At 40.2% G+C, this 15,000-nt stretch overlaps 1 protein-coding gene across 8 annotated transcripts in view; it reads right to left on the bottom strand.

The window, feature by feature from the left end:
- Nucleotides 1-8,897: 8,897 nt before the first annotated feature.
- Nucleotides 8,898-15,000, bottom strand: part of cuedc1b (CUE domain containing 1b) — a 47,546-nt gene continuing 41,443 nt past the window's right edge. For all 8 annotated transcript variants that reach the window (XM_077722486.1, XM_077722487.1, XM_077722484.1 and 5 more), the window contains one exon: nt 8,898-9,457. In XM_077722486.1, the coding sequence (XP_077578612.1) occupies nt 9,363-9,457 (95 nt within the window). In that variant the 3' untranslated portion in view covers nt 8,898-9,362. The remainder of the gene's footprint in view (nt 9,458-15,000) is intronic.

Raw genomic sequence — 15,000 nt, 5'->3', positions numbered from 1 at the left:
CTTAAAACAAGGAATGTCGGCTTAAAATGATTTGGAATGTGGATTTTGGATATGAGAATGTTGAGCTAGAAAATAAATGGAGACACTGGTATTTGATTTGGTTAATCCAGGTGTCACGTTTTGTGATTACAATTCAATTAGGTTTTTGTGTGATGCTGGGGCTTGTATAACAACAATTAGAATAGTTATAACCAAGTGCTGGAGGTGCTTTGGTAATACAACCTATGTGTACTGTCAATTTAATGCAATATAATGGCTTATTGCAGCTTGGCCTGGTTTTGATCCCGGCCGCTAGCGGGAAGATGGTGTTTAAAAGACGAAAGAATATATACAAAATGGTAATTTAAATGTTTAGCAGGGAATGTCAGATGTCTGATTAGATGGGAGTGAAACATGTGGGCCGCGGGGCAGACAATTTGACTGTGTTAGGCTTTCAGTTGCGCGTGGACCGTGTAAATGACTAAAATTTTGTGGATCCCTTCCGTGAAGACATTGCAATAATAACAATTGGCCTTGGGGGTGCTGAAGCAAACTTGAGGGCAGAAAATGTTTTTTTGCTATGTTATTGTGCTTGCAGCATATTCTGAATATAGAGTCTTGGAAAAATATTGTGATGTATTTGGATATCGGAAGAGGGGTTAATTTGACTGTTTAATTGTTGTCTTCTCTAAAAAGTGTATTTGGGCACAGGAAAAAAGAGGCAACGTTTCGAGTGGTGATTCGCTGGTTTGTAAACAGAAGATGAGGATGCTGCTTTTGCAGCAAGAGTGGAGGTCATAGTTAGCGGATTATGGTGTTTTCTTTTTGGACTTTTCAGAATAGGAGCAATACATGGTCTGCAAGGAATGCAAGGTTATGTGAATGCTTTCGCATTCATTTTTCGGGTTTTAAAAAGAAATGTATATTAAGGTGATAGAAAATATGTTTAGTAAAAGGTTGATTTGGTAAAAAGCTTTGGATTTGGGAATAGAGCAAAATAGTCATTTTTGAGCAATTGTGGATTTCAAAGGGCTCTGAGTTAAAGGAAACTAGCTTTTGGAGGATAAAATAATATTAATACTATTTTTGAATAGTATTCAAAATACTTTAAGCCATGAGGTTGGCTGGTTAAAGAAAAGGCGAGGATGGAAAAATTTACAATATTATGGTATATTGGTGACAATTTGGATTGGATTGGATTGGATAACTTTATTCATCCCGTATTCGGGAAATTACATTGTGGCAGTAGCAAGAGGGTGATTAGACAGAATAGACAGCAAAGCAAAAGCACAAAGTACAAAGCAAATCAAAGTAAATGGAATCATCAAATCATTAAAACATAAAAGCCGCAAAACACAAAACGAACAAGAGTGGACAAAGCTACCGTGGCCGCCGGCTGCCGCTTAAACAGCGCCATTTTGGTTGCAGTAACTGAATCGGACTCAAAAAGACGTAAAGTTGGACAAAAACTGGAACCCCACAGAACAGCAAAGCAAAAGCACAAGTACAAAGCAAATCAAAGTAAATGTAATCATCAAATCATTAAAACAAAGCAGCAAAAACACAAAAAACAAGAGTGGACAGAGCTACCGTGGCCGCCGGCTGCCGCTTAAACAGCGCCATTTTGGTTGCGGTAACTGAGTCGGACTCAGAAAGATCCTTCTAAAGTTGGACAAAAACTGGAACCACACACAGGAAGTCTTCCACGAGATGGGGAACTGCTGCAGACTGTGACCAAGGTGGAGAATATGCAGAGTCGCTCTTGCAAGCTTATCCGCACAGTTACTCAGTAGTCTGAAGCTGAAGAAAACAGCAGCAGGGCAGAAAACCTTGACTCCGTTGCTGGTAGGGGCCGACAGCTCTTCCATCCCATCCCACGATGGAATGGTTGGTCAGAAGCGTCGCCTCTTCTCCCAGCACTTTTGTCCAGCTCCAGACCTCCGGCGGAACCGAGGTGTTGCTCCTTCTGCTGCGTATTGTAACAGCTAGTTCCATGTGTGTGACAGCGTAGGCATTGCTGGCTGGTCCAAAAAAAAAAGAAGTGGCCGAAAGATGCCAGGCTAACAGAACAAGGAAAGTTGTAAAAACATTAAAGTAAAAAGTATAAAGTACAAAGTAAAGTAAAAAAGAATGTATTAGGAAATATTAAAATGTCATTTAAAAAAAGATAGAAGGGCTGTAAAACATGAAAAACATAAGAGTCTGACACCCTTGGTGCAGAGCTACTGCCACAGGCTCCCACATGAACGGCGCCATCTTGGAAAAAAAATTGAGGGTCTTTTATTAGACATTGAAAATTGTACTTAGGAAATGCCTAGCAAAAGGTTGATTTCTCTAATTTAATTGTTGTAGATTTTTATTTTGGTAACAGGGAGCTATGGGAAATGACTCTTGTCTTGAGTAAAAATCGTATGAGGTGATTTGCAAAGTATATCGTAGGTATTGAGAGTTCATTGGCTGTTAATGACATCAGACGGGAAATTAACAATGCAATAGGGGCATGAGAAAATTCATGGCATTTATCCAAATAATTAGGTGAATTGTAGATAAAATAATTGGTTTAGGATTAGCATATTTTCCCTAAGACTGGAGTAACATGGAATGTTTTTCAAAGTGCACTTGAAAGAACATTGTCTGTTGTCCTGGGGGGAGCAAATATGCTTTGGCACAGGTCATATTGATGACTTTAAGGATATTACGGATTGGATAAGCATTGGTCAATTGATGCAACCAAATGACGTTGCTTTCTATTGCTTTAAGGGCATGCAAATTAGGAGAACTTTAGCTTGGAGTTCATAGCATTACAATGAAGGGGTTAATACAGCTGAATGTTACAGTGATAATGATTGGCTACAACAAGCTTAGATAGGGGGGAAAGGAGCAAATCTCCGAATTTCAAATATCTGGCTAAGAAATCGATTATGTTAGTCGCTTTGGGTTTTGACAGGATGTGTAAGTGCATGAATTCTGGAATATTTGGGGAATTGGGGACCCCATATCTAAAACAAATTCGAGACAAATGTGTAAATAGGCTCTATTTGGCGCTGGATGCCCAAATTCCGGTGGGGCCTTTCATAGTTTGAAAAGAGTGACGCTTTAGGTAGATGGGTTGTCTATGAATAAAATGGGATGGGCAAAATTCGACGGTGATCGAGGTTACCAACCCTAATGTGGGGAGTGAGTAGTCCGTGTTATTTTGGTTCATAGAATTTGGACTCAAGGCGACGTGATAAAGGCCGTAGACGGCGTCATGTCGCATAAAATTAGCGTCGAGGAATTTGTCTAACAAATGGGGGACATTATCGTATCACCTGGATGAGGACCTTCTATGACACTGTAGTGGCATCTACTGTGTTTTATGCAGTGGTCTGTTGGGGAAGTGGGAGCACGGAGAGGGACAGGAACAGGCTGAACAAGCTGATCAGGAGGGCCAGCTCTGTTCTGGGCTGTCCTTTGGACTCTGTGGAGGAAGTGGGAGAGCGGAGGATGCTGACCAGGATGAGGTCCATCATGGACAGCACCTCCCACCCCCTGCATGAGTCTGTGGAGTCCCTCCAAAGCTCTTTCATCAATAGACTGCTACACCCTCATTGCAGGAAGGAGCGCTTCCGCAGATCCTTCCTCCCATCAGCCGTCAGGCTCTTTAACTCAAAAAAGGCTGTGGGTTAGGACCTCCCGAATTTCGGATACAGTGTAGATGTGCTTGTATATATATGTATGTGTATGTATATATATATATATATATCTCACCAACACAGTTACCTATTTATATATTTATTCATGTATTTATTTATTAACTTACTATTAAGTACCCATTTGTGTATAATGCCTTTCCTATTCCTGCATCCTCACCCTCTCCCTATTGCAACAAAGAAATTTCCCGATTACGGGATGAATAAAGTTATCCAATCCAATCCAATCCAAGTTGAAACAAACTTGAATGGCCGCGTTAAAAGGTGATTGGCATGCTATTAGAGGGAATTGGGATTTTCCAAAAAACTGATAGGAGCCATTAGGTCATGACGGCTGTGAATTGAATTTGAGTGCGAATTAAAGAAAAGAAAAACCTTAGAGGTGAAACTATTGCCACCTCAATTCTGGGAACAAACAGCTAAACTGATAGCATTAAAAAGGATATAACTTTGTGTGAAACATGAAGGTAATTTCTTTACAAACGGTTAAAATGCGAGAGTGGGTGTGTGTGTCTTAAAGTATCTACTAATGAATGCGGGGTGGATCCAGACCTTCCGGAATGTGGGGTATTCCTAGCTCCCTCGAGAATTTGTGGATTTTCTCCGGGTACTCCAGTTTACTCCAACAAAGTGAAATTATGGATGCTAGACTGGTTGAACAGTAAATTCTTCTGTTTATGAGTGTGAGCGTGAATGATGGTTTGTCTTTTTGTGTTTTTTGATTGGCAGGCCACTGAGACATAATCTATCAATAAAATATCAAGGTGGAAAATAATTTGGGAATATGGAATTGATTTCTGAAATCGCCAATAGGCCTTGGGGATGGCGTGAGAGATTGATAAAAAAACAAAACAAATTGGGATCTTAGCTTGCTTAGCTTGAGTAAAGGGAAGTCCTATGTCTCGACAAGGGGGGTGGTGGCCTTGCTACAACGGCACTACAAAGCTTATGGTTTAAATCTATATGCATAGCATGTTTGACTTATGCTAGGCATAACCTCAATGGGGCTGTACGGCCAAAACACGGACAATTCTCAATAGCTACATATCCATTTCAAAACATACATATGGATTTTATTGAATTAAGTAATATATCATTCCACGATATGGAATTCCAGAAACTATCTAGTGATAATAGCACCCATTTTATTAATAAAATAATTGAAGAAATTGGCACTAGGTTTCATATTTCGTTGCAAAATTATTACGCCTACCATCCACAATTGGCGGGCCTTATATGAGATCCTGTTTGGTAGACCTTACAAATTGGTATTATTCACTACACAATGACAATTGGCTGATGAGGCAAATCTAGCAGACTACGTGAGGAAATCTTTAGAAAAAATGCACCAAATTTAAGCTGTCAGAGGGATGTTTTGCTTCTCAACAGGAAACGGACGGAGTGACGGTGATTCTTGGAGACTGGGTGCTGATACGCAGCATAAAGAAGAAACATTGGAGCAACGCAAAGTGGGAGGGTCCATGTTGCTAACCACGCCAACAGCTAACAAAGTAGCTGAAAGGGGGATACGGATGCACCTTTCCCACAGTAGGAAGGTTGTCTAAATTGAAACGTTTCAAGAAGAAAACTCCCTAAACAAATACAAAAAGTCATGTTGAAAACAATTATTGCTTTTGGGGCAATGAGATTAATGATGATTGTGATTCTATTCCTCTCCACAGTAGGGTTGTTTTCTCCTGTTGGAGAAAGGCGGAGGCGTTTCAATTGAGGATACACCTTCATACGGGAGGGTAAAGCGAGCAACATCCACATTTACATTTGATTAACATTACCTACTAAATCAAATTTCCAGACATGCATTCGAGATTGAAAATATATATTTGGACTCGGCAACGTTACGGTAGCCATACAAGGGATCAATCTATGGTGGTAAATGTGTGGTACATAACAGCCCAAAATGGAGATTGGGAAAAGCCTTGTTGCAGAAATTGGTCAAGATTGGAAAGCTTGGACTGACATATTAACTTGGGAAATTTATTTCTGAAACAGGGATTTCCCAAATGGGGGATAATTGGGTGCTGTTAATGAAGTGTAAAGAAAAGGGGCAAGCACTATGTGGAGCTACTTTTGTAAAAGGGTGGCCTCAATTGAAACATTGAGGGGGCGGGTAAGATAAACTTCTGACTTAATAAGACACGGGAAACACCAATATTGATTGGAAATATTATTACTCAGCAAGCAATACCATAAAACTATGGGGAACTCTTTTATATTGGGTTTGACGTCTCCATATGCAAAAGGGTTTCAATTGAGACTAAACCATCTTACAAAGGATTAGAACATACTACCAGAAAGGGGAAAATACGATCGGATATAACAACTCCCTCAATCACCATTCTTTTGGGAAAAGTGTTTTTACAAATGAAAAACGCGTCCCTCCCGACATCGTCGAGCGGCATGGAGGGAAGGAGATCCAACATACATTGATGCGATTGGCATCCCCCAGGGAGTCACAGATGAGTATAAGCTGGCTAATCAGATCGCAGCAGGATGGGAGTCCCAAAACAAAAATGTAGATGGGATAAATTACCTGCATTACAATGTCCAAAAACTTGGAAATTATACTGAACAGGGATTCGTGGCCATAAAGGAGTGACGGGCAGCTACCAGTCTGATGGCATTCCAGGATCGCATAGCGGTGGAGATGCTCTTTACGAAGCAAGGGGGTGCGTGTGCAAAATGTTTGGAAAACAATGTTGCACCTTCATACCGAACAAGACGTCACCCGACGGGTCCCTAACCAGGGTCATTAGTGAACTGCAGACACTAAAACCACAATATGCAAAAGCAGACTGGAGTAGAATTGTCCGCTTCACAGACTGGTGGTATAAGACCTTTGGAAAATGTAAGGATTTGGCCATATATGTTGTTTTCTGTAGCCATAATTGCTACTACCTTGAAATTGTGTGGGTGTTGTCTTATCCTGTTTGCGCTCCTTGCTAAGCCGACTTATAACAACTGCAATTGCCCCTACAAATTCTAAATTACACAAATTATATCTCTGCTTATGAAACGTACCGGGGAAAGCAGTGAAGTCCGGGAGTACGGTAATTCCGAGGTCGAATTGGACGAAAATGATCATGTTCTTTCTTTTTCAGACCAGCCATGTGAGTAGGGGGGGGTAGGCGGATAAAATCGCAGTCACCAACATTTCCATTTGTGATTACTAAGAAATGATTAACAACATACATATTATAAAAACGGGGGAATGTTGGGTTTATTCTGTATTACTATTATACATATGTGTAGTAAATCATTTCTTTTTTAAATCATTCTTCCTATTGTTCGGCTTGAGGTCATATACAGCCCCCTGGTCCACTCTCACGTGGACTTCTTATCCAAGGATTGTTTATGCTACATCTCACCCGGTATCGGGCTCTGAGGGCTGTTGATCGGGAGGCAGCAAGGACTCGGGATATCTGCCACTTCCATAACACTCGTATAGTGTGCATACCTTGTGACGCACTTCAGGCTTCTTTATGTAATTGTTATATTATTGTTAGGTCAAGTGAAGGCGTGATTGTTTTAATGAAGACAAGGGGCTTGCTGTATCTTCCCTTAAGGTCCTTATCCATGATGCAATCTATTTAAATAAATGTCAATAATTAAATAAGATGTTTGCCTGCAGTTATTGATAATTACAAAGAAGGATAATTATTGATGAACCTATCAAACAGATACTTCTTTGTCACAAAAAACATTCATGAAATTTGGTTCTTTTATGACTTTATTATGGGTGAACAGAAAAAAGTGATAAGATATGCTGGGTTAAAAATATACATACAGGAGCGCTAATATTTGGTAACATTTCCTTTGACCATTTTCACTTCAATTAGACACTTCTGGTAGCCATCCACAAGTTTCTGGTTCCATTAAACTTGATGGCTTTCTTAGATGGACTTGTTTCTTCAGCATTGTTCACAAGTTCTCAATGGAGTTTAAGTCAGGACTTTGGGAAGGCCATTCGAAAACCTTAACTCAAGGCCTATTTAGCCATTCCATTACCACTTTTGATGTGTGTTTGGGGTCATTGTGTCAGGAGCAGCCGTTTGGACCTCCTGGTGTGCCGTCAAGAAGCAGCAGCTGCGGTCAATCTGTTTTGTTATTTAAACGTCAATGAGTCCTACTAACATTGGCGGATAGTTCCTGCATGCGTCAGGCATGCTTCCTAATACTCCTGCAATGCTCCCAGCATGTTTTGGGATGTCACAGCGTGGATTCCATAGCAATGCAGCTCCACGACCTTTCTCCAAGATCCCTCATGAGTGATTAAAGAAGTTGATTTGAAGCTACTTGCTTGATTCCTGTTGGGTTTATTCTGTAATACTATTATATGTGTGTGCATTTAATCATTTTTGTATGTGAGCTTCAAATTGTCTGAAGAGAACTCGGAGGCGAAACAAATCACCGAGTCCTCATGTCAAGGACTGTTGACCTGACATCTCACCCAGTCCCGGACTGTTGACGAAGATGACGTGAAGAACTATTGATACCTGCAGATGGCTATCAATCACCTCCGGGAACACTCGCATAGTGTTCCTACATTGTGACGTCCTTTCTTGCTTCTTTATGGAATTGTTATGTCGAATGAAGGATTGTTTGTTCACATATATATACATATATATACATACATACATACATACATACATACATACATACATACACACATACACACATACACACATACACACATACACACATACACACATACACACATACACACATACACACATACACACATACACACATACACATACACACATACACACATACACACATACACACATACACACATACACACATACACACATACACACATACACACATACACACATACACACATACACACACACACACACACACACACACACACACACACACACACACACACACACACACACACACACATATATATATATATATATATATATATATATATATATATATATACACATATATATATATACATATATATACATATACATATATACATATACATATATACATATATACATATATACACATACACATATACATATACACATATACATATACACATATACATACACATATACATACACATATACATACACATATACATACACATATACATACACATATACATATATATATACATATATATATACATATAATATGTGCTTCTGAAAGATCTGGTGAGATGAGTAAAAAATTACAGGCAAGACATTTTTGAAGCTTTCATGACAAGTTCCCATTATTGACTAGAAAAAAAAGGTGAAATTTTCATTCTGACTCCATTACTTAAAGCCTTCATTTCCTCAGCCCAAAGTGAGCGTTCATTTGAATATAAGTGAGTGGATTTCAGTTACAAGGAAAATGGCTGGCATTTTGATGCAAAAGATATAGCAGTAGGACAAAAAAAATCAAAAGGTTGTTGTATATAAAGAGAAACTTGCTTTGGATGAAAAACGCCCAACCCGAGGTTGCTTAATCACAACCATTATATCCTCTCATAAATGGGAATGTAACAAAGACAAGATCAGGATTAAAACATAAAGATAATATTTCACTTCCTTTTTACAATTGTGTATCAATAATCAATTATAAAACAGAAATTATGTATTTATTGACTTTGATACCAAGTATTTTCATTGGAAAACAAGTGGCATCAACAAATTGCTGACATTTGAATTAGCTGTTTCGGGGTGGAGGCTGGCTGGAATGTAATAGGCCACAACCAATAACGGTCACCATGGTTGGGATTATATGTTGACCCATCGAATGATCTGAAACACAAAACACAATTTGAAGAATGTCTGATATTGTGATCAGTGGTCTCTAGTCTGTGATACGAAAGTATAAGATGCATACCCACAGGAAAAGATTTAGGAAACCCAAATTACAAAAATCCAGGGAAAATCGACAAAGTGCAATATAAAGAAATAACAAACACAAGGGGGTAGGGGCCCTTGGAGCTCTTGGCGTGGCCAAGCATGGAAAATTCTTTTTTTCCACGACAACACACTCGTAAACAGAACAAACAAATTTAAATGAACTTGGATTACTTTATACAGACGCACTTTAAATACATTTAATGTAACTTAACACAAAACAGAATTCTAATTTTGTTTTCATCTTTTTTTACCTTCGTTCTGGCCGTAATATAATACAGTTTTCCCTCGGTTATCGCGGTTAATGGGGACCGGGACCCCCCGCAATAGCTGCGTTTCCGCCAAGTAGGCGTGCCCCTTCAAAAATGCTTAAAGAAACGTGTAACACGTGCACAAAAGCACCACCAAAAAACATCATAGTAGTCCGGATGGAGGATCTTCTGCATTTTTTTTGCACGTAAAAAACATCGTTATTGGGAGTTGTGAACAATTTTTTTTGGGCGGTGAAGATGCGCCTGTAAACAGCCATGACGTCATAAATGTGATTCCTGAACTCTAACCATGTTATTGACCATTTCTTTGGGCTTTTTTTGATGCAATTACTAATTCTTTTTGAATATTTTGCTTTCCACCTCTTGTAAAATGATGTAATTTATAATTTTAATTTAATATCTTTAAATTATTATTATTATTTTTTTTCTGAAAAAAATCCGCAAAGCTCTGAGTCCGCAATAGCTGAAGCGCGAAGTAGCGAGGGAACACTGTACTCCTCGTATTAGATAATAATAACAGGAAATGCAACAGCTGAGCTTCATATACTTCATTACCCAGAAAGCCCTCATTTTGCCCGCGCATGCGCGTTGTGCGTTTCCTGGTTGAAAATCGTTTGAATCAATCGTTCAGTGCTTGTAGAGATCTGTTACACACGAAAGAAATGCGGAAAAAAAGTAATTTTGATCTTATCGCGGGCGAATTATTCGAACTAAATTTTCATCATAACACGAGCTGATCATAGGTCGAGATACCACTGTATTTGAAAAAAAAAGCCTACCGTATTTACTAGCAGATAAGCTGCCTGCGTGTATAATCCGCATCCTTAAAATTGCCTTAGAATTGTTGAATTTTACAATTTCTCGCGTGTAACTCGGCCCCCCTGACATGTCCCCCTGCTGAAGCCAGTACTCATCCAGGCCCATCTGCAGTTAGCTAGAGAGCATTTGGATGATCCAAAAGAAGAATAGGAGAATGTGTTATGGTCAGATGAAACCAAAATAGAACTTTTTGGTAGAAACAGGTTCTCGTTTTTGGAGAAGAAAGAATACTGAATTGTATCTGAACACCATACACACTGAAGCATGGTCGTGGAAACATCATGCTTTGGTGCTGTTTTACCTGCAACGAGACCAGGACGACTGAGCTGTGTAGAGGAAAAAATGAAGGGGAACATGTATCGAGAGATTTTGAGTGAAAATCTCCTTGTATCCGCAAGGACATTGAAGATGAGACGTGGCTGGGTCTTTCAATATGACAATGATCCCAAACACACAGCCAGGGCAACAAAGGAGTGGCTTCGTAAGGAGCATTCCAAGGTCCTAGAGTGGCCAGTGTCCAGAGCTCAGACCCATAGAAAATCTGTGGAGGAAGTTGAAAGTCCATGTTGCCCAACGACAGCCCCAAAACATCACTGCTCTAGAGGAGATTGGCATGGAGGAATGGGCCAAAATACCAGTCTGTAAAAAGCTTGTGAAGAGTTACAGAAAGCGTTTGGCCTCCGTTATTTCCAACAAAGGTTACATAAAAAAGTATTAAGATGAACTTTTGGTATTGACCAAGTACTAATTTTCCACCATGATTTGCAAATAAATTATTTAAAAAATGAAACAGATTTTCTGGATTGCAGACTGATGACAACATGGTCAGAACCATTGAATTCAGCAATCGTCGACTGTCAAGACAACAACATTTGTACAAGAAAAATGCCTCTCGAATCTAATGAAGAAGAGGAGGAACTACACCGTCAATAACCTATTTTTTATTATTTAAATCAAGATGAGAAACCATTTGAATGTGATTTTGTTTTTTCACATTCTGTCTCATGGTTGAGGTTTACCCATGTTGACAATTACAGGCCTCTCTAATATTTTCAAGTGGGATAACTTGCACAGTTGGTGGTTGACTAAATACTTATTTGCCCCGCTATATATGTGAGAAAATATGTATGAAACAAGTGCTGGAATTATGGTAAAAAAACAGCACTTCCAAATTATGAAATATCAACCTCTGAGTAATGCTTTAAGTAGACGGGTGGTCTAAGAATAAATGGAATGGGCAAAACTCAAACAGAATATGATATATATTTGATATATATTGAATATATTGACTGCTACAAAAAATAACTTTAGAGGCAACACTATTGCCACCTCAATTCTATGTACAAACAGCTGAACTGATGGCATTATCGGAGATGTATAACAATGCAAAACACGGAGGTTAACATTTTTTACAAACGGTTAATATACTTGTGTGGGGATGCGGGTGTGTTTCAATGTGTCACAGTTTTTGCATTATTGCATGTTTGGCAAACGAAGAGTTAATCCCAGACACTCGCATGACAACCGCTCATGCAGACTGACTATGGCGATGAACGGCGGCAATTGAACTTACAAAACAAATTTATATTTGTAGATGTGTGGCGCGCATATCTCGAACATTAATTGCCAATTTCCTTTGGGAATGATTATTGCTGCTAGGACAGCAAAAGGTGGTGAGCTGCCAAGAAGCCCCACTGCGGATGACGTCTCCACCAATGAGGAAAATTTGCAGACCACTGATGTATATGGGTAAACGACCCAAATAGAAAGATTAGTGGTTAGCGCATCAACCTTACGGTTCTAAGATCTAGTAATGACCTTCCAGAGAATGGAGTATTCATGGTGTCCTCGAGAATGTGTGGGTTTTCTCCGGGTACTCCTGTTTTCTCCCACAAACCAAAATAAGGGATGCTAATCACTGTGCATACATGACGAGTTCAACAACAACATGGAAATCTTATTTGATAGACCATACAAATCACCATTTTTCACTGCACGATTGGAACTGGATGATGAGCCTAATCTGGCTGACTACATAAAAAGAACAATCTTTGAGGAAACACATTGAATTTGGGTTAGCAGGAGACTGTGCTTCTTAACAGTAAACGGACCAACGGTGGTGCCAGGACCCTGGGTGCTCAATCTACAGTATAAAGAAGAAGCACTAGCACGACCCAAAGTGGGAACGGCCATACCAAGTGTTGCTGACCAACCAGCTGACATGAAAATAGCCGAGATGGGGATGTGGATCCACCTTTTGCACTGTAAGAAGGTTCTCTCAATTGAAAAGTTTGAAGACACAGGGTTAAAATAAACAACCAGAAAAAGAGAAACTACAATGGGAAACAGAAGGAGCCACTCAACACAAGAACGGCCTCTATGGAGTAGAAAACAAGCCGTGTGTCCCACGATCATTGTTTGAAGTGATTGCCAGATTGAGACATAGGAGGAGCCATGTCTCAACAGGAGGGATGATCAGTATAGTGCAACAAACAATGCATGTTCCCAGAGGTCTTCAAACCTACTTTAAAACTTTTTGCAGACACCGTCTCACCTGCTGTAGACAACTCTCAAGGCAATGAAGGACCCAAGCTTGGAACTAGACAAACCGAGACCTATCCCTACGAGGTTCTCAACATGGATTTCATCAAACTGAACCAAAGTGACATATACAAGTACTGTCTTGTAATCATTGACACACTTACCAAGTGGGGTGAGATATGCACATCCAAGAAAGCTGACGCCGTGGCAGTCGCAAAAGCCATATGCAAAAGAATCATTCCAAGCCATAGAATACGAGTCATTTGGAGTGATAATGGTGCTCAATTTGTGAACCACGCAATCCAAACTATGGGACAACATCTTGGAATCACCCAGAAATATCATTGCGCAGAATCATTCCAACAGCACAGGGATGCACACCATTTGAGGCAGTGAACGACAGACCCTTCCACTTAAAAATGTGGGAAAAAGATCTGGTGGTACAAGACAAAGGAGAAACAGATCCCCTCACTCAGTGATTATGCAAAATGTTCAAAGAAAGAACTGTGATAAATGCAAATGGTCTGTCGACATCTTCTCTGTCTCCCACATAGGAGGTCCTGTCCCCAGGCGACCTGGTACTCGTCAAGGTGATAAAAATAAAGTGCTCGTCATCTCCACGTTGGGACAGGACCTCACTGTGTGATCTTGACCGCTAACTTCATCAAGTTGGCCACCATCGTCATAGCTGATGAACGAGTGTTGGATCAAGACTATGATCCAGTGTGGGGCTCAGATGTCCCCCTCGAACACAAACACTGGTCAGTGTCCTCCAAAATCCTGATTGCTCTGTTCCCATGGGTAGGAGTGGCACGGAATGCCCTGCGTCTGGAGAACATTGACTGCAGGTTCCGGGCCTATGTCAGCGTGTCAGTCCGGCTGCAGCAAGGCCGAGAGGCCCTAGCCGCCATGGCCCAGGAGACTCGTGATGCGCCTTCATCCCTGCCGGCGCATCCTACTCAGTTCATGATAACCTACAAATTATGAAGAACATACAGGACGCTATAACCAAAGATCCGATTCCACAACAACGATGGCTTGACTGGTTCCTCTTGGGCTCATGGACACATACTACCGTTTGTGACTGTCATTGGTCATGCGCTTGTTATCCTAACCTGTTGTTTGCCCTACTTCTCAGCTTCTCAACATACCATGATTGTTGAAACCCAGCTAATGCTAACTTGTATACACATGCAAAAATCCATATCGCAATCTGACCATGATGTTGTGCTACTGTCTGACACTGATTGTCTTTTCTATTGTGAGACATCAGGCCATGAGGCTATCGACCCAAACGGGAGGTCAAGGGAGGGATTCTCCCTCAACTCCTCGAGGGTCTTTTGGCCACTCCTAGTCGGTCTAAACTCCAGTTCGAAGTAAGCTGTGAAGAATTTTGTTCAAAAGTAGTGTCGCTAACGAACGAGGTTCCGATGTGTTTATACTCACAAACATGAGGGAATTGTAAGATAAGACAAAGTCTCTTTGCAATTGCTTGTTCATATTGTATTAGTTTTTGTAAGTTTAACAGCATCGTAGTCATCCTTATGGCTGACATGTCAGCATAAACACCCAAATGTCTGACTGAATAATCAATCTTAGTCTTGTGATTGGGTTGACATGTCAGCACAAATACTCCACTGTCCGACATTGATCAATTACTTTTTGCCCTGCAAATGGCTGAAACGTATCTGTCCAAAGTCCTACTGACAACTGTCAGTTTTGTCTGTATTTAAGACACACTCACTGGTCATTCGACAAGAGTTGCAAGAACATCGCGCTGAACAGGACTCCACTGTTAGAGCTCTC

Source organism: Stigmatopora nigra, chromosome 8 (assembly GCF_051989575.1).
Source record: "Stigmatopora nigra isolate UIUO_SnigA chromosome 8, RoL_Snig_1.1, whole genome shotgun sequence".
In the NCBI taxonomy this organism is placed as follows: domain Eukaryota; kingdom Metazoa; phylum Chordata; class Actinopteri; order Syngnathiformes; family Syngnathidae; genus Stigmatopora; species Stigmatopora nigra.
This window is presented reverse-complemented; position numbering and strand designations above follow the sequence as displayed.